Source organism: Caretta caretta, chromosome 17 (assembly GCF_965140235.1).
Source record: "Caretta caretta isolate rCarCar2 chromosome 17, rCarCar1.hap1, whole genome shotgun sequence".
NCBI classification, from domain to species: Eukaryota; Metazoa; Chordata; order Testudines; family Cheloniidae; genus Caretta; species Caretta caretta.
Window position 1 is genome coordinate 8,096,648 of NC_134222.1, and position 27,946 is coordinate 8,124,593.

The 27,946-nt window shown below is 44.1% G+C and overlaps 1 protein-coding gene across 4 annotated transcripts in view; it reads right to left on the reverse strand.

The window, feature by feature from the left end:
* Positions 1–27,946, reverse strand: part of ACACA (acetyl-CoA carboxylase alpha) — a 209,200-nt gene that overhangs the window by 110,808 nt on the left and 70,446 nt on the right. For 3 of the 4 annotated variants that reach the window (XM_048824488.2, XM_048824493.2, XM_048824491.2), the window contains 11 exons: positions 27,741–27,875; positions 26,621–26,767; positions 25,836–26,024; positions 25,040–25,140; positions 24,505–24,593; positions 22,313–22,437; positions 17,209–17,322; positions 15,791–15,904; positions 14,728–14,817; positions 13,712–13,830; positions 1,819–1,842 (listed from right to left, as the gene is read on the reverse strand). In XM_048824488.2, the coding sequence (XP_048680445.1) occupies positions 1,819–1,842; positions 13,712–13,830; positions 14,728–14,817; positions 15,791–15,904; positions 17,209–17,322; positions 22,313–22,437; positions 24,505–24,593; positions 25,040–25,140; positions 25,836–26,024; positions 26,621–26,767; positions 27,741–27,875 (1,247 nt within the window). The remainder of the gene's footprint in view (positions 1–1,818; positions 1,843–13,711; positions 13,831–14,727; positions 14,818–15,790; positions 15,905–17,208; positions 17,323–22,312; positions 22,438–24,504; positions 24,594–25,039; positions 25,141–25,835; positions 26,025–26,620; positions 26,768–27,740; positions 27,876–27,946) is intronic. The other variant, XM_048824490.2, reaches the window with a different exon arrangement.

Consider the following 27,946-nt stretch of genomic DNA (forward strand, 5'->3'; position numbering starts at 1 on the left):
TCCCGCAGCTCCCATAGGCCTGGAACGGTGCACCGCGGCCACTGGGAGCTGTGGGGGGCCATGCCTACGGATGGTCAACATCAGCAAAATGTCTCGTGGCCCACAATCAGATTACCCTAATGGGCCACGGGTTGCCCACCACTGTAGACCAACCCACAGAGTCAGGATCACATTTCCCACAGAATTTAATGGGAACAAATTGGGCCCTAAAAGCCTATCCCCATGGTAGTTAATACAGCTATCAAAAAGGTATTTAATCTTTTGTCGGGACTTGTTACCTCAAAGAGAGGGTTGGTAGAAAAAGCCACTCACGCTATGAATGAAGTGAGTCCTATGAAAACTAGCTATGTATGCTCCCACTATCAACTGGGATCTGTTTTTCCCTATTCGGTAACGAATTCCCGGTAAATCTTTTTATACAAACTTTTCACTTCTTCATGATGGTCTGCTGCAGAATAATCAGAATTCATTTAGGGATCAAGTTTCCAAAGCCACTCTGTCTTTTACCCCACTACATTATATGGTATGGATTATACATTGGCTCTAAAGAGATACCTTACTGCTGGGTATCAACTGGTCACATCCATGACAAGGAAAGTGTTTAATACCATTCTCTTTCATTCACCCAAATGTTCAAGAAGGTATTTGCTAAAGTAAGTGTCTGATTTTATACTTGTGCCACTTCAGGGGCCCTGAATCAGCAAATCACTTAAGCACATGCTTACTTTAAGCATGTGAATAGTCCCACTGAAGTCAAGCACATGCTTTTTAATTGCTTTGCTGGATCAGGCCTCAACTGTACAGCAGGAAAAAATAAAGGGGCCAATAGAGCAACATGCAGAACTCCTGTTGGCCACACAGGAGCAGGACCAAAATACCAAACGATAGATTCCCAGTGCTGCTTAATACACAAGTTTAGGAGTTTTCCTTTTTTTAAAATGCACAGAATTTAACAAACACATCCTCGAAGAAAATGTTCTAAGTGCAATGATAAAAAGTTTAAAGTACCAAAAATCTGAACAGCTTGCTCTACCTTTGAAACAACTTTAGGATTTTGCAACTAATCTCAGATCAGGAATCAGAAAGCTTTCAAACTTGTATACCATTTTTCCTAGACATGTTTATAAGCCGTAATAAATTGTAGGCATTTGAGTTTTGAAATAGCACAGATTTTCAGGCCACCTGTCTTCACGTACATTTCTTACCGCTAACATAAGAATGTGAAAAAGTATCAAATATTTTTGAATATTATTCAAAACCACAAACATTTTTGGACTGAGAAATGGGGGGAAAAATGAAGTATCCAAAATAAAACAAAAACATGCTGTCAGCTGATTAAGGTGTACTTTCATCGACTGGGTGAGAGGCGATGGATGTGCTACAGTGCATCCGCAAATTCTAGAATACTCTTCATCTTACACATCAGGCCTTGGTTCTCCTAGAATTCGATGTCTATTTCACTGTGACACCCTATCAGAGAGTCAGTGGCTACGTTCCAAGGAGGAGGAGTTTGGAGGGGAAGTTTTCTGCTGGGATACTCATTTTATATGTCGCAGCAGGTAAGCTGAGCCCATTAGCAAATTTAGTTTTCTAGCTTGCCACATGCAAAGCTATCTTTTAAAAGTTTTGTAAAGAGCTGAAAACATGTTTAGAACAACAAAAAAGGGAGAGTACGGATAGGGAATATAGTTATGATTCAGAGGGTCCCAAGTAAGGGGTAAGGATTCCAAACAAAACATACTAAAACGTTAAATATTAGGCTACTTCTTTTCTAGTCTACCTTTCTTTTCAAACCTTAAAAGAGGACGAGTACCATACCTGTTTAGCGTGGGGATGTTCCCTCTGTAATCAAACAACCACAGTTAGTTACAGATTGGTTAGTGAGAACACTAATAAAAGAACTGTCATTCGAGCCAATACCTAGACCAGCAACCACACATTTATATTCACTGAACCGGAATTTGTTGCACAATCAAGAAAGAGCCAATGGGATTCGGTCTCAAAAAGAAGGGACTCACTACTTGACCTAGCTTGCAGCAGCTGCTGTTGGGATGAGTGCACCAGAATGTATTTATCCACTTCAAGAAGCAAATAGCAACATATCATAGAGAACCATAGTATATTTGCAAGGTACCTTACATTTCTATAGCATAGTTCATCAGATTGTCTCATGGCACATTGCAAACATAAAGCAAGCCTCACAAGCCACAATGCAAGCACCCCCATTTGAAAGATGAGTAAACTGAAGCAGAGACAAAACAAGTGACCAGGCCACACAGCAAATCTACAGGAAGTCCAGAAAAGGAACCCAAGTCCTGATAGCCAAGCCTTTACTTCTAACCAGTAGCCCACAAGCTGGCTCCCCACAAGTGCAAAAGAAAAAGTGAACATAGCAGGGAAGGGAACTGAAATAAATACACACACACACAATAGCAAACTTTTAAGCTGGACACTGAAATGAACAAGCACATCTTAAGAATGGAATTTTGAAAACCCTAAAGGTTCCTATTATATCGTGCCAAACTGATTGCTGGGGTTTTCCACACATAACAGGGCTCAATGATGTGCAGGGCAGAGAAGTAATAAGGGACACATATTTCCTTGCAGTGAATGGAATGGCATGGGACATGCAAGATACATGCATGAAAGCATGTGGCTGCATGCATATCTATGATCTGGCATTCAAAATACTAGAGAAGATGCAATTAAAAAAGCACATACACAAAAAGGGATATCCCCCTCCCTAACAATAACAGAATAATGAATGAGTACAAACTAATACCAAAACTTAGGGGACCATGTAACAGGACTCTTCAAGCTCTAGGAGACCCAGCCTCAACGTTCCCTAATATTACTTGTTATAGGTAAGACCCCATAGGACATTATGTTGAGAAGTTTAGGGGCCTGTACATTTTTCTATGGCCACAGTACAAGGTACAGTCCCTAAATCTGCATCTCGTCATGCATCCGTTTTGTTACAGGAGCGGTGCCCTCTCTATGTGGTGTTTTGCCATTGTAACATTGAACATGCACTGAATGTGACTACAAAGCAGACTGAGGTTTGGGCATGAGGATTTCCTGGGCTTATGTCTGAACAATGGAGGGGACCAGCACAAGGCAGACTCCAGCCCTACTGCTAATGGTACACAGAGGTGCACTATTCAGTTTCCTCTAGAAGAGTCAGTGAAGAAGAAAGCTGTGCTGTAGAAGATGCCATTAGGACTGGCAAAGGGGCATCGGGGCACAGAGTAGCATACATTTTGTCTAGGTCAGCTGCGCAGTGTCTGTTTAATTGAAAAAAATTCTAAAGGGAACTGGATGTCCCCACACCTAGTGCACATGTTTCCGAACGCTCCCTGGAAGTCCTCACATACCTACAGGAAATGGACAGAGAAACAACTAGGTTTGAAATGACAGCAAATTGTGTGCCCCTCTCTCTCTCCCCCACAGGGAGCTCCCTGCTGCCTGGCTCTAGAATTGTTGTCAGTCCTCCCGGTATGTGGCTGAAGAGGAGATTACAGTAGGAATCTCAATGAAAAGAACACAAGATCAGTAACAAGAGACCTTAGAGCAAAGAATGATTGGTTCTCAAGTTATACATTATTCACAGTTAGAGCATGTCATGGCTGCCCAGTGTGAAGTTATAACCATGTGGTCAAAACCAAGTGAAACTGAATACATTGTAATCTAGACTATCCTAGTTGTAGCTGTCCTGAGATTTTTGGGGTGGATTTTTAAATTTATACATAATTTAATACCATAAAGGACTTTTCCGTATCACAGGTTTCAGAGTAACAGCCGTGTTAGTCTGTATTTGCAAAAAGAAAAGGAGTACTTGTGGCACCTTAGAGACTAACCAATTTATTTGAGCATAAGCTTTGCATCCAATGAAGTGAGCTGTAGCTCACGAAAGCTTATGCTCAAATAAATTGGTTAGTCTCTAAGGTGCCACAAGTACTCCTTTTCTTTTTCCGTATCAGGAACTGAATTGTGCATTATTTAACATACATCAAGAGGTCAAGTTTGGGTCTTTTCAGAATAGTCAGTAGTGTAAAAAGCATTATGGTGGTAATCAATCCACTTACTGGGCTGTGCTCTTGGGTTTTTAGATAGTACAGTAGGTTGAACTGTAGCCTCTGAAAACACCAGCTGCAATAGAACGTGCTGTAGGCTCAGGACTAATCCCCTGATGCTTTGCTCTTGTAACTAATACAACGAGGAGTCCTTCTGACACTTTAGAGACTAACACATTTATTTGGGCATAAGCTTTCGTGGGCTAAAACCCACTTCATCAGATGCATGGAGTGGAAAATACAGAGGCAGGTATAAATCCACAGCACAGGCAGGTATAAATCCACATGTGCTGTGGATTTATACCTGCCTCTGTATTTTCCACTCCATGCATCTGATGAAGTGGGTTTTAGCCCACGAAAGCTTATGCCCAAATAAATGTGTTAGTCTCTAAAGTGCCAGAAGGACTCCTTGCTGGTTTTGGTGATACAGACTAACACAGCTGCCCCTCTGAAACCTGTCATCTTGTAACAAAGTATCAAAACACTGGGAGGCTAAAAAAAGGAACAGCTTGTGGCACATGAACCAAGTGGATAGCAGATATCTCCAGGAAAGAATCACCAAACTTCTTCACCTTGGCACCATCCTCTTGTATTTAAAAACAAACAAAAACAAAAAACCCTCTTCTCCTAGCCGGGGGAGAGTATCTGTCTCAGTGTGAATTCAAACACCTAAGCAGGCTGGTTCACTGCATGCTTTACTGTTAGCTTGCTGCTCCTCCTCAAGCAAACACAGGCCCTTGGACCTTCCCTATGCCCTCCAGCTGAATTTGCTTCCCCCCCCCCATCTCTTTTTACAAGAGAGCTCCCCTCTGAAATTGATAGTAATGCATGCAAAGAGCCACCGGTTATGTCAAGCTGTGACTGAGTGCCGGCATAGGGCAACGCTTTCAAAATCAGGCAGCAAAGCAGAATCAGCAGAGGGCAGCTGAATAACCCACTTGAGGTTACTAAGAGCACAGGCGAAAGAGCCATTCAGCTGGCTGTGACCAGTGGCGTTCCTCCTGTGTTCCTTCTTTTCTGCAGAAGGATCCAAATAGAAGGCGGCAGAACATGCCTTGAACCATCTGTTTTGATGGGGTTTTTCCACTACCCCCCTTTCTTTCCCCTGCCACCCCCAGCATTTCAGCCAGGTTGAATCCGTTACTGAAGCCCAATTTGCATAAAACTATCATTATTCCGTTCAGTTTGCTGCCCCTTCAATAGCCCCTTTTTTGCTCTGCTGGAAGATTCTGTCCTTCCGAAACAGACAAGCCAAGGGAGCAGCAGCACATTACTGCTGCCTGCTGTCTAATTAACATCAAACCCACAGCATGAAACTACAGGGATTTACAGGTGTCCTGGAATCATTTCCCCCTTTCCCCTCCTGATATCAGCTCATCTCCCGCTACAAGGAGGGGACCTCAGGCTACCTAATGATACACTTAGAGTTCTATACTCAACTCTCCAGGCTTACACAGCTCAGGTTCCAAAAGAACATAGTTGATTTTATACCAGGAGTCAAGTGATTGATGCAAGAGGTTGTTTCAATAACATCTGAAGCCTGCAGAAAAGCTTCCATTTTGCCAGACATTCACATCTTACGAGCAGGCTACCATCAAATGATGAAGAGCCAACAGTAGGGGGTGTTGGGTTTTTTTTCCCCCAACCAGCAAGCACAATCCACCACTCTAAAAGAACACGGACGTTGGCTTCTGGTTCTTCCACAAAATGACCTACTGAACACAGCAATGCATGGTTTGCTGTGCACAATAGTTTTGACCTCTAGTTCACTAGATGGCTAAGGAGCAGACAGGCAAAAATGTCCAGGCGACACACCAAAAGACAGCAGAGCTAAGGAGAAACCATACACCACTGCAAGGCTTGAAATTAGCAGTGCTAGAAATCTCATCCTTTTCTAGGCACAGAAAGAAGTGAGAGAGAAATTTGACAAACACACAGATACAAGCAGGTTCATGAGAGATTTATATCAGGTGCCTTTGAAATGCAAACACATCTAATGACTAAGGCTAAATTATGCTCGAGAAAGTCAAAAGGTAAAAAAGACAGCAGAATGTAGCTCTAAAGAATGACTTTGGAGCTAAAGACATCCACGTGAATATATTAACAAACAGGTTACATGTAGGCAAAGTCACATGCATAGATATAGACCCCTTGCGGATACAAAATTTGTATTCGTATCCGATACACAAACATGGTCTGCAGATATCTGCATCTGTGGATATAAAGTGGATATCAGCAGATTTGCAAGGCTCTAGATATAAAATTTGGATCCGCATCCATCTGCGATCGGCAGACATGGTCCGGGGATATAAAGAGGATATCCACAGATTTGCAAGGTTCAACACTTGTACATACAACCAATATATCTAAGTATGTCCTCGCCAGTGTGTGTGCATATTTATACTTTTCAATGTAGATGCTATATAGATATAGGATTTTACATGCATACATACGATGAAAAATATCTTAAGTGACTTAAGGGATTGATAAATTGGTAGCTTAAAGACCATCATCTAATAAATGCAGAGCTGAGCTCTATTCAGCTGGCCATACTTTAGAACAGTCTCTTAAAACTATAGTCTGCCAAATAAGGAGGTGGGCTTGTACTGATTTCATTGCATAACACAGAAAAGTGAGGCTATACCCACGGAACCATAACTTTCCCCCAGTGAGATTGCAAAAGCGTACTTGGATCACTTTATAAAGTGTGCTTATCAACACAATTCCTCACCACCAAAGATCTAAACCTATACCTGTAAATCCCCCACCACCTCCTGGGAACTGGGCCAAAACCTCCAAAGTGTCTTTCTTCACATGACTACACCCCCGGGACATGGTCCGTGGCGTAAGCAGCCCAACCTCACCCAGGGGAGCCACATGAGGGAGAGTCTTCACTAACCCTTGGTCCATCAAACCTACCACCACCAGCACAGGAGACCAGAAACCCATTCCCAACTGCTCATCCTGCTGTTGTAGCAGACAGAGAGGTTGGGTTCTGCTCCACCCCAAAATAAAGAGGCGAGACATTGCATTCAGCCACTGCCAAGGCAGCTGTAATGAAGAAAGCTGGAGGACGGGAAGGGAGAGGGGAGGGGAGGGGGTATGGAGAACAAAATATCTTGGGAATCACCTCATCTGACATCAGCAGTTCCCTGATTATCCTCCAGTGAAACGGGAGCTGTTGCTGGGTGAAGGGCAGTTTGGATCGGTAGTGGAAGAACAAATTGTCTGGGGGGGTGGGAGGGGAAGAGGTGAGATAATTTGGGGAAATATAATTTAACTAACAACTCTGACATTTTACTTGTCACGTGTCCGTTATAGGTTGTGCATCTTGTGTGTGTGGCTTGTAAAGCTTCGTAGGGCAGTGGCTGTCTGAATTTATGCTTATGCATCATCTAGCAAAAAGTTACCCCAATCCTGATTGGGGCCTTTGTGTGCTGCTGGAATATATATGTTAAACAATAAACTTCACATTTATTTATATCTACTGTTTGGAAATATTATTTCCACCATCAACATAGAAGATTTAATTATTTTCATGCAAGAAACACCGCATTATGAACAGATATAAATCATGAAGTTAACAAGGTTACAAGAGGATAAAAGTTTTAGGATGGGAACTGGTGGGCATGTGAAAAAGATAGGCGGATGGCAGTGGTAACATCATCTTAGATAACTTGAGGCTAAATGGAATAGTAGTAGGATGGCTAGTCCTACCCAAGAAAGAGGGCCTATAGAAACCTGGGAATTGCAGAACTCACTTCCCTTTTCTCAAGCAAGCAAAGTGCTACCTCATGCTGCTGCTGGTCGTCCCAGAAAGGAATGAGGACTACAGAAGCGGTAGTGGTGACAAACAAGTTCAGGCATTGGAGATAAGAAAGATGATGGGAATTTAAAAAATAAACCAACAACAGTGTGTGGGTTCATCACATTCACAAAGCCTTGCATTTGCCCTACAAAACTCTGGGAGTCTCTGACAGAGAAGCATTTTCAGGAGCTTTTATCTGTTACACTGTGGCATCTCTGACCCAACTAGGAAGCAGCATTCAGAACAAAAAAGCAAAACAGGCTGGACTGACGTCAACAAAAGGAGTGTGGCAAGGTCGCAGGGCTTCACTCTAGCTGTTCAAGTCCTCATCTGCACAGAAATCCTGACAGGCACCCTCCCTGATGGCAGCATTCCGCCATCTGTACTATGCCAATTACGTGGTCTCCGAATAAAGTGCCGAAAGCTAGCTTCTTGCCAAGTACAGCTGTGAACATTGCTCCCCCCTCATCCCCCAAGACAACAAGATGAGACAGTCTTTTGGAACATGGTGTGCCAACACATTCTGAGGCTACCATGATCAGAGATGATGGCACAAACTGGAACCACAACTGTCATGTCTATTGGTAAAGATCAAGAGGAGAAAATTAAACTATTTGCAGCATCTAATCAAGGATGAGGGATGAAGATGATGTCATAAAGCGGAGATCCAGGAAAACAGTGTCTGAACAAGACCGAAGAGGGATCTGGAGGAACAAAGAACACTGCCACAAGGAAGCATCTGTCTGTGATCACGTAAGGTGACCAGAACAATTCTGCTCTGAGTGTGTATGAAGGTGCTTACAGGTGCTTTTCTTTGTTTTCTTCGGGTGGGGGAGTTAAATGGCAACAATTGGCATTGTGTCTATATCATACTGAAAACGTCCAGGCAGAAGCATGGAAAATAGGGAGCCTCGTATTAAAAAGGCAATGCAAGTCTATTGCTCTCACTCATTAAAGTGAATCCTCCAAGTCAGCTATCTCACCGCTGACCATCTGCAATGAGAGCAATGTCTCCATCTAATCCTCAAGTTTCACACCAAAAGGGAGTGTGATGGGGTGGACAAGCCCTACACTGGAACCGGGCAGGAAAGGGTTAATGGCCTGACCTGAACACAGGCTGAAGCCAGCTTGTCTTGAGACACCTACCAGGAATAAAATGTCTGGAATGGAGGACCTTAGGGAATAAAGAGCAAGCAAGCAGGCTTCAGAGCTGGGCTCCCCTGACTGAGGGATCGTAGGCCTGAGGCAGAAAGGCTTTAGGGGGTGGGCTGAGTAGCACTGAGCTGAGGATCCTGGGAGACACCAAGCAGGAAATGAAGGACTGAACCGGACATTGCGTTGTTGTTTGTTCAAGTCAAACCCTGGGAAGGGGCAAGCTTTGACCCTACACTGGGTGTATGGACCCCATTTTGGAGCTGATGGGAAAGTCACTAGCCCATAAAAGGAGGGAAAAAATAAAAATCAGTTCGGATCCCCAAAATATCAGGGAGAAAATAAACCCTCCAGCTCCTTCCTAGTCACACTGCATGAAGGGAAGAGCATGACTAGAGGAGCAGAATGTCCATTGCAGGCAGCTTTTGGAGGCAATGTCCTGGCTTCAGAGAACATGGGGAAGGCTGGACTTTTTTTGGCAAGGGGGGTTATTATTATTACTATGAGAACGAATTGCTCCTACTTGGGACAGAGCCAAAATTCCCTTCCCCGTGCCCACCCGAGGGGGGCAATATTTCTTTAAGGATAGGGGACCCAGTGGATATCATGTACTTAGATTTTCAGAAAGCCTTTGACAAGGTCTCTCACTAAAGGCTCTTAAGCAAAGTAAGCTGTTATGGGATAAGAGGGAAGGTCCTCTCATGGATTGGTAACTGGTTAAAAGATAGCAAACCAAGGGTAGGAATAAATGGCCAGTTTTCAGAATGGAGAGAGGTAAATAGTGGTGTCCCCCAAGGGTCTGTACTGGGACCAGTCCTATTCAACAGATTCATAAATGATCTCGAAAAAGGGATAAACGGTGAGGTGGCAAAATTTGCAGATGATATAAAACTACTCAAGATAGTTAAGTCCCAGGCAGACTGCAAAGAGCTACAAAAGGATCTCACAAAACTAGGTAATTGGGCAACAAAATGGCACATGAAATTCAATGTTGAAAAATGCAAAGTAATGCACACTGGAAAACATAATCCCAACTATACATATAAAAGGATGGGGTCTAAACTAGCTGTGACCACTCAAGAAAGAGATCTTGGAATCGTTGTGGATAGTTCTCTGAAAACATCCACTCACTGTGCAGCGGCAGTCAAAAAAGCTAACAGAATATTGGGAATCATTAAGAAAGGGATCGAGAATAAGACAGAAAATATCATATTGCCTCTATATAAATCCATGGTACGTCCACATCTTGAATACTGCGTGCAGATGTGGTCGCCCCATCTCAAAAAAGATATATTGGAATTGGAAAAAGTTCAGAAACGGGCAACAAAAATGATTAGAGGTATGGAACGGCTGCCGTATGAGGAGAGATTAATAAAACTGGGACTTTTCAGCTTGGAAAAGAGATGTCTAATGGGGGAAATGATTGAGGTCTATAAAATAATGGCCGGTGTGAAGAAAGTAAATAAGGAAATGTTATTTACTCCTTCTCATAACACAAGAACCAGGGGTTACCAAATGAATTAATAGGCAACATGTTTAAAACAAATAAAGGAAGTATTTTTTTCACAGAACGCACCGTCAACCTGTGGAACTCCTTGCCAGAGCATGTTGTGAAGGCCAAGACTATAACAGGATTCAAAAAAGAACAAGATAAGTTAATGGAGGATAGGTCTATCAATGGTTATTAGCCAAGATGAACAAAGATGGTGTCCCTAACCTTTGTTTGCCGGAGGCTGGAAATGGGTGACGGGATGGATTACTTGATTGTTACCTATTCTGTTCATTCCATCTGGGGCACCTGGCATTGGCCGCTGTCAGAGGACAGGATGCTGAGCTGGATGGGCCTTTGGTCTGACCCAGTATGGCCATTCTTATGTTCTTATAGGGACTTAAGCTTTGAAAACACAAGTGATGGTTCTGTGTATCTCCAACAGAACATCTAAGAAAGGGCCTTTCAGCTCACTTGCCAATATGCAGGAAATTGAACTCTTAGGAAAGAAATTAATCCAATTCTTAGATCCTTTCTTTTCCTAGTGTTTATTTAGATCATCCTCCCCAATGGAAATCTATTGCTCGTTGATGAGGAATATACCTAAGTCTGTTCTTCTCTCCCAGGTGGCACAAAGAAGCAGAAATCATCCAAACCCAGTGGGCTTTGCACGTAAGCATTTGCTTGCAATACCTTGCTGAGGAAGGTAGTTATCCCCATATTGCCTCTTCCAGGTCAGATTACTGCAATGTACTCTCTACTTGGGACCTCTGATCAACTTCATTTAATGCAGAATACAATGGGCTGGTTATGTTGTACTTCTTGTCTGGCTTCCACCGGGTGCCATAGAAGGTGTTCTTTTTGATCTATAAAGCCCGTTATGGTTGGGGTATTAAAAAGTTTCTCTCTGCGTGCTTTACCCTGGCTATGATCATCAGCACAGATTCTAAATAGGACAGAGCTGTATGTCAGCGTACAGGGGTTCTCAGGAAATCGAAGCAAATAATTCCCAAATCACTAACATTCTCTTCTGCTCACAAGATAATTATGAGCAGATCAGATTTAAAAAAAAAAAAATTTTTTTAGGCGTGGTTGTGAGCAGTTCACAGCTAGCATTCCGTAGCAAATATACAAAATCGGAGCTGGCTTACTTAGCTATGATTAGTCAGATGGGGAAGTGACGTGTATAGTTTCTTTTCTGACGGGATGAGGGCACAAGCACTACTGGGGTGAATACTCATGTGTGAGAATTTAAAATCCATTTTACAAATACCCCACATTATTCTTTGAAATATTCTTTGCATGAATATTTGTCCCAGTGAAATACAACCCCTTGGAGGTTCATAGGAAGCAGACACAAAAGGGACACAAGCACAGCTGGAGAAAATTCATGTAAACATTTGATCAAGCCTTCATGGAAAGTTTGCTGCAGCACTGAGCCAGTTCTAACTCCTGGTGGAGGACCCTGTCTTCGGAATTTGCTTCCCCCCTTGGTTTGACAGAACCTAAATTTGCAGAGCTTCAAGCCACGCTTCAAACACCTGATTACCGGGGACGATTTTGAAGAGTGCCTTTGGTTTGGCAGCAGAAGTGTTTTGTTGGATTAAGATAACACAGATTGGCTGATATATTGCATGTTTATCCTTTCCAGTGTAAAGCTTTGGACTGAAAACAGGTCCCTCTTACAAAATGAAAAAGAAATATGACACATACGGAACATGGACACGGAGGTGGATAAATGACTTGCCTAAGAGCCTCTCAGCAAGTCATTGTCAAAGCCAGGTTTAGAACTTGGGTTCTCCAGATCTGCTAATCTGATGCTTAAAGCACTTAAAGGTGCCTCTTTGGTTAGTTTAAACCAACTTATTTAGTGTCTTTTCAGCCTCCTGATTTCCTGTTGTCTGGTACGCTTTGTGCTCCTGGCCTTTTGATGATTGCACAACTCTGTACACAGCAAATAGTGTCATTAAGCACTGAGGGACAAATTCATTGCTAACACACGTAGGTGCAACTTTATTGGAGTCAATGGAATTGCACCCGCTTATGCCAGCGGTCAGTTTGCCTCCATATCAGACTGGGCTTGGATGGCAAGGTGCTCTGATTCAGTCCCTAGTGAGGAGATGCTGAAGGACAGGAAACAGACCTAAGCTTCTGGATGTAACTACCTGAGACTCAGTGTGACAGGGAGAGGAGATTTCTGAACAAAGCAGCTCTCTTCTGGGTAGGAGAGAGTTCTCATTCTCCAGCTGATCTTGTCTAATTGAGTTGGCACACAGTACTAGGACAGTGGTCAGCACAGACAAGCCAAACAACCCCCAAGCTACAAACAGAAGTAACTATGAGCACTAGCAAACAGCAGGAAGAAAATGGAGACAGAACAGTGGGACAGAGTATTATAAAACAGCTCCAAAAATAGCATGCAATTATTTACAAATATTCCAGAGATGAAGGAAACAGATGAGACCAAATGCATGGCCCATTTGTATCATGAGTGCTTTGCGCTGCTTGTTGAGGACACTCATTCATTTCAGAGCAAACCAGATTCTGAAAATCACTTCATAAAACGTACCGATGGATTCTCAGTGAATTGAGACTGTCCCCACTGTCCAACCCCATCAAAAAGAAAAAAGAAAAAAAATAAGGGAAAAGACATTTGGAGACAAAGAAGGAAAACTGCACTCTTCTGAGGGGGCTGGTCCCGTTCTGCCAACCTAGTACGGATCAACAGTGCCATCCAGTGGCCAAAAAGACTCATCGCAACCTTTGGCTCTAGTGCTCTCTCGACTTCTTTGGGTGAAATAATTCAGCGTAAACTGGTTTCAAAATGTTCTCCCCAGGTCTCTAGTTAGGGATCCCTAGTGCAAGCAAAGAACCACCTTCATAATCTGAGAATCCTGCAGCGTGCTGAGGAAGATCAGATAATCAAGGTACTTTTCAATGTAACGAGTAGACATTGGCAGATGTGACCCTTGTTTTAGATGACGGGAGTGAGTGGTGGATAACTGAGGCATTCGAAAACGGGGCAATACTGAGGTTCATCTTGATTAACTTGTCCATCTTGCTTGGGACTAACTGATACAACTCTCTCCACTCTTGCTCACTGAATTCTGTTCCAGGTTTTCCCCTGATGATATGTGACACAACCCTTCATAAACCCCGACTCCAAAGGTACCTGAATTCAGGCCTGACCTGTTTGGATGAGAGGTGGGTAGCATGAACTGGAATTCCACAACACAAGTGTTGTCCTTCAGCTGGCGATGCTGGACACTGTTCAACTCATAGGCAATGTACGCCCTTCGAACGTACACCTGGTAAAAAAGAAAGTCTTAGTCGGTTCCACTGGGCTGGGGAGATAGAAGTGATACAATGGAGGAGTCACAAAAAAACAAATGCCTCCAAAATGAATAGCTTCTGGATTTTTTTTTAAACTCAAGAAACAGAAGATCAAAATACTATTACCTGGAAACTGCTAGAAAAGATAAATGATCCTGTCTCAGAGTGGCCTATATGCTATAGCCTTCAGAGGAAGGCCAAAACACATACAATGTACATAAATTTGAAATATTATTCTGGGGCTGGGGATTTCTTCCTGACCTCAACTAGTGATTAGTTTCTGCTCTGAAGCATGAGGATTGAAATAAGCAATATGTTATGAAAGAGAGAATAAGCTCCCCCAAATGCAGGAGAGGAGGCTACAGTTAGGTGAAAGCCAGCAGTTCAGAAAACTCACTGTGATACAAACACCACACAGGGTTTTCTGAGTGCTATACATCACACAGAGTGCAGACCATTTTATAAGGCACTAGCTTCAACCTCTGCCCCTGCAAGGAGGCTATTTGTCTTTAAACAAAGGAGACAGGTTGGATCTGAGATTTTTGTCCAGCCCATTATAAAGGTTAAATGGCAGACACCAAGTTTGGATCTAAACTTCCTCAAAATGTAGAAATATTTGTCTCTCTCCATGCTAAGCTCAAAGCTCACCTACCAGTTAGTTTTACTGAGCAAAGGAATGATGGTTAGGGCATCAAGGTTATAACACAGTGCCTGTTATTTCCAGAGTGTCAGAGGGATCCTTCACTCTCAACTGACCCTATACTAGAGATGGTCACAGAGGGACCTCAAGACAACATCTCAGACAGACAGACAGATTGGGGGAAAACAAAGGAAGAGAGAGAAAGTTTGTTTTCAAGTGGGCAGAAACATACCTCCAGAGCTGCCATTCGCACCACCTGGTTACTATGGTAGAAAAAATTTGGTAGCACATCAAAGATGGATGTTTCGGACAGAATGAGTTTCTGAAAGAGATCACACACAGAAGGGTTTCACAAGAGAATGTCTTGCTATTACAGCAGAGCCAAAAGTTTCCATCGAAACAAAATTCTGATGGAAATTTTTTTTTGCACACACATTTTTCTATTTTCTGACAAGTGCTACTTTCTACAGCTTTTCTTTCATGCTTTTCATTGCGGCAGGACTTAGAGGTCTCAATCAGGTATCAGGGCCTCTTTGTGCTAGGCACTTTACAGGCATATAACAAAATCACAATCCCTGTGCCTTAAAGAGTTTACAGTCTAAATTCTAAGCCAACCTGCTGCAGGAGAAGCCACCTTGCAGTTCCCTAATTGCCTTGAGTCACAGTCTGTACACCACACAGCAATTAACCCCTTCACAGTTACAAGGCAAAAAGGACAGGGGCCTGTGCCAACACCTCAGATGAGTATTTGGCTGCAGAACTAAAATAGCACTACAACTAGAGGACAGCCCTGCTACTGGCTGAGACTTTTTCATGTTCAGTCTAGGGGTTTGGGAATTTACAAACATATACATGCTTTCATAATTCACCCACAGCCCCGGCAGAAAGGGCAATTCAGGGCACTGCTCTATGCCTAATGCTCAATATATTCCCTTTCACAGTGGGCTGCAGAGAAGTACAGGGTGATATTTTTCTGTGAAATTAATCAATTGCTTAAGGAGTTATTACATTAGGAGTGAAAACGTGTTTTGGAAAAGATTAACAAGCACCCCAAATCTGCACAAGCTAGTACTAGGAAAGCACACTCTTTCCAGCACTTAGTATTAAACAGGGACATTGCTAGAGTTGTGAGAGGCCTACACCTGACGTACCCTGGCAGTGGTCTCCTCAAGATGAGATCTTCCACACAGACTTGGAGCCATGCATTTTTTTAAGGCAAGGTTTTGTGCAAAACTGGTACCACTGAGCTTAGTGAGAGGAAAGTGAGGAACCAGGAAAAAGAATCCTGTAGATACCTGTAAGTTCTCAATGCAGAACTGGTGTCCATACATGTCAATGGCTGACAGGAAGATGGATTCCACCTGGTTGTGACGCAGCTCGTATGACGGCAAATGGGAAGCAATGAGAACCTGGTAAGACAGGAGGATGCAAAGGGCGAGTGCCAGAGAGAACTGTTATGCTGGTCCGTTATTAGAAGGATGCACTGCAAGGGCTGCAAGTCTATCCCACCAGTAGCCACCATACTCCCTACCAGAAGAGAACGTTAGCTGCATGTGTGAACTCTAGGCTCTGTAGCTCAAGAGTGATGCTGCAAAATGTAGTCTCATTTGTGTATCTCTGAATTGTATTACTGGGTATTCCCCAGAGAGAAAGGGAACAGCTTCAATCAGGTTTCATCAGTGCATGTGATTTAGCACAGCAAAGCAGCTAGTCCTGGGGATTGCCCAACTGGCTGTTAACTGGAAAGCAGAGCTGGCAGATAGCAGCCATGGGGAGGCCTGCAACGGAGCCAGCCTTTCACAGTTCCAGAGCAAACCGAACACGAGCCACCCATGCCAAGTACTAATCATCCAACACAGAGATGATGATAGGAAGGGGCAGCAGCTCGCAAGGGAAAACAAAACACAACAGAGCAGCATAAAGATACACCCAAGGACTGCAACATCATCCCCCAGCATGCCGCTGATAGGTTCAATAACGCCGAATGGTTCAAGGACATGGATACAAATCTGGAGAAAACATAAGGTCACTGAATGGCTTCAAACACCCCCATTCATTTTCTACGCTCATGCACTGAAATAAAAGGAGAGATCCCCGAACTGTCAGCTTCCCTGCTGAAGACTTTTAGTCTGGAAATGGGGACTGCAGGGTGAAAGAAGCTAACCAGAGTTCCAGGATTAGCATTATTGTGCGACAATTATACCCTCCTACTCCCTAATAACTACAGACTAACCACTAGCTAGGGAGCTCAGCAAAATATCCAGGTCTATATAGGAGATTCAAATGATCATTAAATTGGAATCTTGGAAAGGACACTATCAAGATTTTCCCCATTATTTTAAATCATTATTTACAATATCCCTTTGGGAACTGGAAAGAGCTATCCATATTTCAATCTCCGTTCTAGGCATATCCACTGGTTTGCTATCGTAGGGTTAGTGAGGAATCCCAGACTGCACACCCTGGTTATACATCCTAACAGCATACATTGGCTTGTTATTGTAAGGTTGTTCATGAGTATTGGAGTGTTTTGGTTTTTTTAATTTGCTTAGGGATAAAAAAAAACAACAAAAAACCACTAACCCATCAAAAGTCCTAGACTTTGCAAAACAGATGATTAAAATACAAAGCAAATCCAATTTGATCCTGCCAAGCTTGACAAGGTCCCCTTTTAGCAATGATCAGCACAGAAGGCTGAAGGTGCTGCATTTACCTGACGCGCTCGCAGGGCCACTTTTGCATTGGTGGTCTTGCTGAGCTGGGTCAGCTCAGTTAGAATATTAATTAATTCATCTGTCAAGGTGGGGTCTCGGCCACACAGCTGATCCTTTAAAAAAAAAAAAAAGACATTGGAAGTGTTGAAAATGAAGACGACCTCCCAAGTAACCTAGAAATAAAGCAACGTTCTTAGATACATTGTTGAAGCTGTGAACATTCCCCAATGCTTTCATAATGTTACATGCAGAAGGAAAGTACATGAGCTGGAGAGGAAATGGGAGAGGGGAAGGAGGAGATAGGCAGAATCACTCATTTGATTGCCATGAGCTTGGATGCCCCAACAAACCTTGCATATGAACAAAGTAGGGCATTAAACTGCCAACAAAATACAGCACAATCATCTCCCAACACCCAGCCTCAGCTCTGGATCAAAAGTCTCCCCCAGCAACAATCCAGAGTTCAAGAAACATTTGACCAGAATGAAACTCCTTGCAATGCGCAATGAAGACTAGCAAACTTGGCTCTGGAAAATGATCAGAAGGAAAGAGTTTAGCAGCTGGGGACCCTCTGCAGAAAACACCCTGTACATATCTTGCAGCACCACTTGTGCCTTTGGTCACACTGCCCTCTATGGCTAGAATAGCTTCTTCTCTTCCAATGCAACAACTGACTTCCCTCTCCTCAAAGCTCAGTTCTGTCAACCCCCTTCTCCAGCACGCATCACCACGCTAGCCATATTATGCTTCTTCCCCGGTGCTAACTGTATTAAAAACAAAAACAATACAACCTAAAGAAAATCACAAAATTGTAACAAAATGAATGACCGGATGGTTTCCCATAAATAAGTTTCTTTCCACCTCTTTCCTGGCCCCTTCATTCTCTTGTTTTCTCCCCCTAGGTCTGATGTAGGCCCTGATCTTGCAATGAGCTCTTTGTGCCCCTCTATCCCCAAGTAAGGATTGGGACCACATATTGTGAACTCTTGGGACAGAGACCATGCCCTTTTACTTGTCCATAAAGGCCATGTTACACCAGTGTCATTACATATATTCACATACACACCAAAAAAATGGACCACCAGCCGTAACAACTAGAGAATGTCAGCATAACCATTTAGAAAAGCATGTGTTTTCCAAACAGAATCCTTGAGAAGAAACTGCTAGGCTAATTCTAGACCCAAAAGATAGGGTAGGAAAATAAAAGTGTCCTCACCTCGGAATTCATGACTAGTAAAAATTATTCCATGGTAACTTAAAATTCCAATGAGAACAGTCTGCTTAACATTCCCCAAATGCTGCAACATCCTGCTAAGCAAAACTGATTACAAGCAGAAGTGAAATTGACTAGTTCATTTCCACTGTCCAAACTGAGTGAATAGCAACAAGGAAACTAACCAGCAGGAGTGGTGAAGTGTGTTGCAGTTTCAAAATTCTGAAAGAACTGAAAAAAAATGGCCATAGAAGGACAGAAACGTATAGGCAGTGCAATTCTGTAAATGCGTCCAGAGGTAGTTCTTAGCCTCAGGAGCAATCGCACAGCTTTCAGCTACTCACAGTGATTTGCACAACAAGGACCCAAAGTTTGTAACCTGCGGACGCCTCTAATGTGTTTCTTTTGTACAACCCTCCCATACTATTGACATATCAAATGAATCATAGGAGGCAAATGAGAGATGAAATAGGGATTTGGGACAGCAAGCAGCAGATGGTGCCTTGAGCACTTGCAGACCAGAGGGCCCTTTTAAGAGTCAAGAAATACAAAAGGAAAGAGACAAAATATCTACATCGCAGGTTAGATTATTTGATAAGCCTGCTGACAGGAATTAAATAAAAATAAACCAACAATATAAACCTCAGAGACTTGCTAAAAATAGTTTATACCAACTCCCACCTCTAAGCCTAGCGAGTTTTAAAATTGTTCTTGATCCCCTTCTTTAACACTCTACGTCTCCTGCTCCAGCTTTATGCCATTTCTAGGAACCTACAACAATGGAACAGTTCAAAGTCAAATAATTTTCAGTTAACTAAGCTACCAGCCTCTAGACTATTGTCTCTGACTAACAGAGCTTAACAATGAACACCGTAGAGATACCTGTGAACCCTTTCAAGTTACATTTGTGTCTGCAGACAGAGAATGGTTTAAGAATTGTTCACACAGTGTTTAAAAAAGTATATAGTTCTGTAGTACTCTGCCGTATCTACTTGTACAAAAGCTGGCTGCTGACAAGACTTAAGAGTTGTCATATGCTATGCTTCTGGAGCTTCATGGCAGCAGTAGGGATAGACTTTGGATCCTCCTTGGGCCTCTACATCAAGAACAGCAACATTAGCATCAGTGTGTCCTGACATGACTGTTGCCTGTGGAGGACAAACTTAACCACCCCAGATAAAGAGCTCAGCAACCTTTAAAATGCCATTACTTTCACCAACATATGTACCAAGAGGTCCCTATGGCCTGGAAGAATAATACAAAATTACAGATGAGAAGGAAGGATGGTCTTGTGGTTAAGGCACTGGACTGCAAAATAAAATAAAATAAAATAAATAAAGCACAGTTCAAATTCCCAGCTCTGACACAGACATTCCTGTGACCTTTGGCAAGTCACTTAATCTCACTAGGCCTCAGTTCCCCACTTTATATTTCCGTATACCCCACGATCCATGTGAGGATATATTCACTAGCAAGGCCCTTGGATACTATGGTAACGGTGACTGTGCAAACAGATTTTATATGACCTACTAGCTCATCCAATCGCTCTCTGCCAAGTTCAGGATTGTTCCCTAAAATATATTTTCTAGGGCTGTGTTTTAACAGTTCCAAGCAACTAGGCTGCCAGCATCTCCTTAAGGTGACTATAGGAAGAGGTGAGAAAGGAGGGTTGGGGGAGGGAGGGAAAAGAAAAAGAATAGAAGGAGTTGAGAAAAACAGATTATTTGAGTTTTCCCATCTCTCAGTGAGGCCCCCCCCCCACCCTCTCAGAGATTTTTCCATCAAAGTGAAGACATAAACAGGACTCTTGGCCTTTAAGACTCAGCTTGCACAGGGGAAAAACTACGAAACAAAAAGTTTCAGTCCCATCCTAGCAAGAAACAATCAGTATGACAATAACAAAAATAAAAGCAGCTAGCTGGTGTTCCCATTGGCGTCTGCCTCTGCTGATTGGTGAAAGGAGCCAGCAAAGCCTCAAACCAGTTCTCTGACAAGGCCTAACACCTCCCCGGCACCCCCGTGTAATTACACACTTGAGTGACTGGACTCTGAAGAAAATTGAAGGCCTGAGCTGCAAACAGCTGCCATTTTCTCTCTCCATCACACCAGCATGATTACTTGAGAAATGAACAGCCCCGGCTCAAAGCTACTCCAGAATTCTCAGAGGAAATATGGCTCCGTGTTCAAATAATGAGATTCTTAAGGCAAGCGTTACTTACAATCACACCAGGAAAAAAAAAAAAAAAATAAAGGAATGCCAGGGCCTTTTTATCTTACAAATGAGAATTTAAGAAACCCAGCCACAGTCTGGGGCAATCATTACTCTTCTGCTCCTCTTAGGAGGGTTTTGGGGTTTTTTATTTGGGTGCTTTGCATCTATTTTTAGAGGCAGAAAAACACGATGTCTTTAGCAAAATAGAAAAGACAACCTTGTAATTAGCTTTTTAGAAAGCAAGACTTCAGCACGGGTTTACGCTTAAAATCACAAGGTTCTCTAACTCCCCCCTCTTTACAGTTCCGCTTTGCAGAGCATTATTCATTATTGGAAATTTTCTTAAGGTTTTGTTTGTTTTTTCAATTTATATCACAGAATAAAATGGGACACACTGAGAGTTTTCACCTTCTTTTGATGGCGGGATAAACACAGTGGAGTTTCTCCCATTCGTGGGAACCTGGAACTCACGGGGGCTCAGAAATCAGCCTAAAACAGTTATAAACCCGCCCCCGCTCCCCCCCTTTTCGGTGGGTTGGCTAATTTGCCTTTCTGAATACTGAGGAAGAACTGGCATCCCTGAAAAGTGAAATTCTTCCAGTAGTTAACAAGCTAGACAGGCAACCATGCAGGTGGGAAGTGTCTCCCTGCTACCGTCAAGCAGACGGTTCTCTAGACCGGGTCATTCTCAGGAATCTCCCAAGTTGCCATCTACAGTGTAAAATTCAGAGGCGGTGAGTTCCAAGATGGGGTGGCTCTATGGTGTACAAAGAACACGCAGTCCTACAGTCTCCTTAGACATTTGCATACAAGTTAAACTGAAGCGTAAAATACCTCATGGCCATGCTTTGATGCCTAACGCCTATTTGAAGGGGCCACCTTTTTGCTAAGAGGCTAATTCAGCCCTGGGGAAAAATGCATCTTGCAGCATCAAGGGTTGCAGCCGGTCAGAAAGCAGCACTGAAGTCCAACAGGGGGCTCTCTGATCTCGCAACCATAGAGAGACTAACAGAGAGGAGCTGCAATGAGCCTATGGGAGCAGAGACACGAGACTACATACACAGTGGTTCATAACTGAAGAGTTGGTGAAACCCCCAACGGTTATCCACTTGGACAGGGCAATATGTCAGGTCACTGCTAGGACCAAATTAGCCCTGATGGATAATAGGGAAGTCCACAGTTGAACGGCTAGGGCCCCTTTACCCTAAAAAACTGATCTGCTTTTTGTATACATTGCAGTGTGCAGCTCTGGTCTGAGAATCGCAGGCTGGCATGGAATTAGGACCCTGGAGAGCTCCTGGAAATCCAAGAAGCAAAACAAAGCTGAACAAATACATAGTGCAGTCACTAGTGACTAAAAGGCAACACCTAGTGGCTCTCCAATGATCTACGTGAAAAGAATTATTTTATTTTCCGTCCCAAGTAGACAAAATAAATCACTGTCACAACAGGCCCTTGTTGCAACCTTACTGGAAGCCTGAGCAGAAAAAACTAAAAATTGGATGCTCCATGGAAACTGAGCTAACGTCACAGGGAAGTGTAGGGAACTGCACTGTCCCTGCCAGGTCTGTGGTTAAAGGACCACAGTCTCCAGGCTGAGGGCTGTCAACTCAGCATCTTTCACCAGCACTAAACGTTCACATACAAGGTAAAAAAAAGTCCTGCGGGCCAAACTTACAATGAGCATCGTTACGAGGAGGTTCTTCTTGGTAACTTGAGCATGAGAGAAGATGTAGTTCAATACAGCATTCATGTCACTTTTGTTCTCTTCCCGAAGGGCGAAGACACACTTGTCATAGTGCCCTGCAGTCAGAAACGAAACATGAGGACCCACAGCATTGTGTACAGCCTGCACACAGGGCTAGCGCTGGATGCATCTGGCTGGACACATTTGGTTATTTTCTTAACATAACTTGGTGAATCTGAGGGACAGAAGCATTTTTACTGGAAACTTTAGAAATCTTAGATGGTTTTAAATACTGTCCTGTCATTTGCTTTCATCAACTCCAATGCCAAATCAATGCTTTGTGAATTACACAGGGAGAGTGGTAATGGCTTGTTAAGAAGGGGCTCTTTTTCACTCAGAGAAGAATCAGAAAATAATCAGATGGCATGTGAGATCATCTGCTATAGTGAATTGATGTGGAAATGAATCTGTGGGTATGTCTATACTGCAATGTAAATCCAGGGTTTGAACTCAGGCTCAAGTCTAACTCTCCGTCTGTCTACACACAAATGACACTAACCCAGGGCTTGGAACTAGGACCCCACAGGGGTAGACGGTCTGAGCCTGAGTCAAGTCGGGACCCAGGGTTCAAGCCTTATTGCTTTGCAGTGTAGACCCAGCCCGACTGGACTTGTGCTCTGGGAGTCCACCAAAAGTATTCCCCAATCCCACAGGCTGACTTCCTTTGTCCTCTGAACAGTCAAGTTTGGTCGACAGTCAAGTTTTCCCACACTGTGAACAAAGGGTTACAGCGGCCACATGTTGGGAGGGTGCTAGGAAGCCTGGGATATGGGTAGTTGGACTCCAGCCCACATAATGCAGTATAGACACCGAAGCCCAAGGCTGCGACCCAGGATTCAACAATTCCTAACCTGGAGTTACAAATGAGATGCTCAAGCCCTGGGTTAACCAAGCCAGGGTCTGCTAACTCGAATTCAACTCGCCCTGGGCTCATTTTGCCTTACGGACATACCCTGTAACACTAGAAAGCTTGGCATGCACAGGGGGCAGGAGGGAAGAAGAGGAGAACTGAATCGGAAAGAGCGTTATCTGCAATAGCTTAAAAGCAGCGGTGGTTCACTGCCATCCTGTGACTGGTAACAGTATTGCAAGGTTCACATTGAAATACCTGGCTATGGTATTCTGCACGGAAATTGGAGAATTGTTCTTTATAAAAAGGGAGCATTGAAAAGTCTTCTGATACCTTACAGTGGTTTCAACTGAAACAATGGATCTCTTATTGTATTCCATTTTCTTACAGTAGCATTTACTACTGCATTGCCCACTTATTCTCCAGCTGCCATGGTGGTTCTGATCTTAGCTAATTTCTTGACACTTCTCACATGCTCAAGTGCTCAGAAGTCAGGAAATAAAACAGTTTACAAAGCCATGAATCTACATTTCAGTCTCCAGCTTGAGAGAAATGATCGGGGGGGGGGGGGAAGGGGGACCTTTAATCACGGCCCCTTGCAGACAGCAAGAACCAGCAAAAGGCAGGCACAGAAGGTCAAAATAAACCAAACATGAAGGAGCAAAGAGTGCGCAGAACTCTGCCTGACTGAATCTTAGAGAGCTCAGAAACATTCAGTGAATTAATGAATCATGTTTTGAATTCTGCCTCTTTTCTGGAGCGACTTCAACCCTGAATCACGTAAAGTCTCAGCTTACAAGGCTCTGGAGTAATTAAAAAAGAGTGCATGCCTATAGAAGATGCACCACACTTACACAGCTCAACAAGATGAAAGGATCAGAGAGGGACTGATGAAGTCAACTGTCAGTGCTGTGAACATCTTCACAACAGAGGCTGACCCAAAAGAATCAGTGTCCTGTTAAGGCACCAAAGCAGCGGGGAGGAGAGCTGAGAGGATGTGGTAGATGATGTGTCTGCCAGGGGGGACGGGCACGAGCACAGGCTTAACCTAGGAGGGGAGTTTGCTGGATGGACTTGTTGCTGTGTGCACCTCCCTGCATGCTCCTACCATGGAGGCTCACCACATTGGGAGTTTAATGGTTTAAAAAAAGCCCTCCTAAACAGTGATGCAAAAGGAAACCAGCTGGTCTCATTTGGAAGATGCTTTTAGTGAAGCCTACAGGAGGCGCTGTGCTCCTCCCAGAATTCAAATCCTGATGTGTTCAAGACTTACCATGCTGGAACTGAGTCTCCACCTTTAGGTACTGACGGAGCAGATCCATCACCACAGCTTTCATGTGGCCTCGAATACCACTCCGATACCTGCGGGAACAGCAAGGGAAGGTCACTGGAGGACTAAAATGCCAATGTCCTGCTTGTGAAAGGCTCAGAGTCAATACAACTGAACAATACAAAGGAAAACACACACAGATCTCCCAGGAACTCCTGGAGGTTCAGCGCAGTCAGAATGAACATACAACCTCCGACACTCTTCACATGAGCAGCACGCCACACGGCATGTTGAAAACACTTCCCAGAACCTTCCCAAACCCTCAGCTTCTAGAGCTGTGAAAAGGGTGGAGAAGATACCAGCTACTTGACAGAATGGCCAAGACAGCCTCACTACTAAAAGACAAAAGTTACACCTGCTTCCTTGAAGGCAAAGAAAAAAGAAAAAAAAAGTGACCCACAGCTTTGCTTCAGCCCTTGCAGGCAGCAAAAAAGAAAAAGGAATGGAGGAAGGGATGGGCTCCCGTGAACGAGCTCACCGTTGCACCAGCTGCACGATGCTCTGGGTGTTCATGAAAAAGACCTCGCGCTCAGACTTGCGGTTCAGTGTAGCTGCATGACTGTCCAAGATGTTGGCGATCTAAGAGAGAAAAAATAGTCCCATGCTGAAGAGGGGGATATGGGTGGAGAACATTGTCACAGGAGCAAAGGATTTCTGCCAGACCAGGTGAGAGCACTGGGCCACCAAGCCCATTCTCCAGACTCCAGCAGAGGCCAACATCTGATGCTGCAGAGGAAGGCAAAGTACCCTCATTATGAGCCAACCTATTGTGCAATACATATTTCTCCAAGACTCTACAGCGAGCAGCTTACACCCTGAATGCCAGTAGTAGTTCAGAGATTTCTTTAATGTCAGGAGGAAGCAATGGGATCATCCAATCTCACCTCCTGCAAAACACAGACTGTACAATTTCACCCAGTCATTCTTGTATTGAGCCACAAAAACTGTAGCTGAACAGCAGCATATTTAGGATACAGTAGTTCTGAGCACAAGGTCAGATTTCCTCCAAACGGCCAAACACTTCTGCTGCAACAACCTGCTACTTGTTCACAGATGGAGTTACTACTTTAACTCAAGCAGCAGAGATCCGGGGTTTTGGCAACTAAGGTCCAGGGTTCAATTCCCATTGCTCTCCATGGGTTATTATACACACTGACCTCCCTACCAAGCCCCCACTTTTCACCTCAAGCTCATCTCCAAATAATTCAAAGGTATTTTCTCTCCATCCCAAAGTGACCTGTTTTGCTTTCCCTTTCCAAAGGGCTGTTCATTACCTGCTGGCTTGGAAACTGGCAAAGGACCGATGTGATGTTGCTAGCATACTGGGCCATCTCCTTCTTGATGGACTTCTCCACATTGGGTGGGATCCTCCCAGAGACACTGGTCATGATGTCCTGAAGCTCCAGGAGAGGCAAAGATGGGTCTCTCAGGGTCTTCATTAGCCGCTCAACCCAGTCCTTCACCTGGAGAGAGGACAAGAACCAGATGCAATATGGAATGAAGGGAAGGGCTGGTCTCATCGAGGCTTGTTCAGTGTGGCAAAGCAGTCCTACAGTATGACCCCACCTGGGAGCCACTCTAGTTCAAGGGGTGCAGATCAACATGGGTGGAGAAAGGTGCAGAGCCACTCCCTTCCTTCACCACATATGCTAACTCGATGGCAAGTAAAGCTGCAGGGGGCTGCTTGAAAGGCATGCACCTTCCTTGTCTGCTCCCAGTGTGGCCCCTAACATCGCTGGCTGTGGAAGCAGCTCTCCCATACTAGGCTGCAGGCATAGGCAACAGTCCTGCAGCCCATCTGGTCTCCTCTTCAGTTCTGACTTTGGTGGCACCAATGGACACATCCCCCTCGTGTCCTCAACCTTCTGGAAATAGGGGACTGGGGAAAGGAATCAGGGCTACCAGAGAGGTTGTATATGAGGCAGGGCAGTGTAGTGTAGTTTAGTGTCCTGCCTCTCAGTCCCCTGCTCTAACCATTAGAGTTCATTGAGCTTGTACGCAAATTGGCTCCTAATATCCAGGAAGCGTTTGCCCTCCACCTGGGAAAAGCGATCAGTACCTTGCTGCTGAAGTAGGGCTCTGGCAGGCAGTAACCATTCATCACATTGACCAGGTTATCGAGGACACAGTGAAAGACACGATGGAGCTTCTCGCCTCGGAGGGCTGTGCTGTGGATCTGTGGTAAGGTGCCTGTATGCAGATCGGCCTGCGAACACAGCCAACAGAGAATAAAGCGCCTCCAAGCCTCCTCCCACATGGCATCACCAAAGAGAATCACACTTGCTTCTCTCTCCACTTTTCAACTGGAGACCCAATAGCCTACAGCACAGGGGGGAAATTAGACTCAAACAGGAGGCTCTCAGGATGGAAAATCCTCTTGGACAGTCATGGGATTTTCATTGGATCTCAATGACTGCATGCCCCTGAACCCACAAAATAAGGCCCCCAGCCTCTTTCTGATGAATTCCAGCTGATCTCAGTGTCCAGAACCAGAAACAACAAGATCTCAGAGAAAGATTCAGTCGAAGCCAGTAGATACTGCACTGGTGCTGATAACCTCTCCAATAAGATGATTAAGTACTAGCATCCATTTTAGAATAGTTCCTTTTTCTTTCACCATTCACATCCACCCACCCACATCAAACCCGACTTGCCCTTAAAGACCCATGCATTTGTCCTCTACCCCAAAGATGATCCATGCACTGGCTCACTCCCCACTTGTCCAGCTTTGCCGAGACTGTTTGTACCAGTCCCAATGCTCTTGAAACCGGGGTATCCATTCCTGTCTGTCAGGAGAGGTTCAGTTAGCTATCAGGAAGAACTCTCTCTGTCTCACAGTACTGCAGGTGTTTGGAACAGTCAAGTGGCCAAAGAAAGTAGTGGGTGCAGGGAGCATAAATGTGTTTGAGGAAAGGATGAGGCTTTCCCCACCCACCTATATCACCTGGAGATCAGGTGCTGAGATAACAAGGAATGAGTCTGATATAAATGTCTAGATCAGATGTGAGAGAAAGCCTCTGTAGGGTTTACACTTCCTTGACTTCTTCCTTTGAGACAAAAGTCACACGGTGAAAATCTCAGCATGACATGGGCCTGTCCTCTGTTGCAATTCAACACCACTACTAGAAAATCAAGACAAATTAGGCAGGGTCCAATGACTATCTCCAGGAGCTTCCTACCTGCTGAACCCTGCTGGGATCATCCAGCTGCAGTTTAGCAATTACACAACCAGGGTCCAGCACTGCCCCAGGGCGTTTGACATAATGGATGCAGCCTGATTCTGCTGCCGACAGCGTCATCACCATTTTCATCACCTGCAGCAAGAAGACAGGTTACACGCTCAGATTCCCTAATTCATTCAAGGTTCATGCTTCAGAAGCCCCCT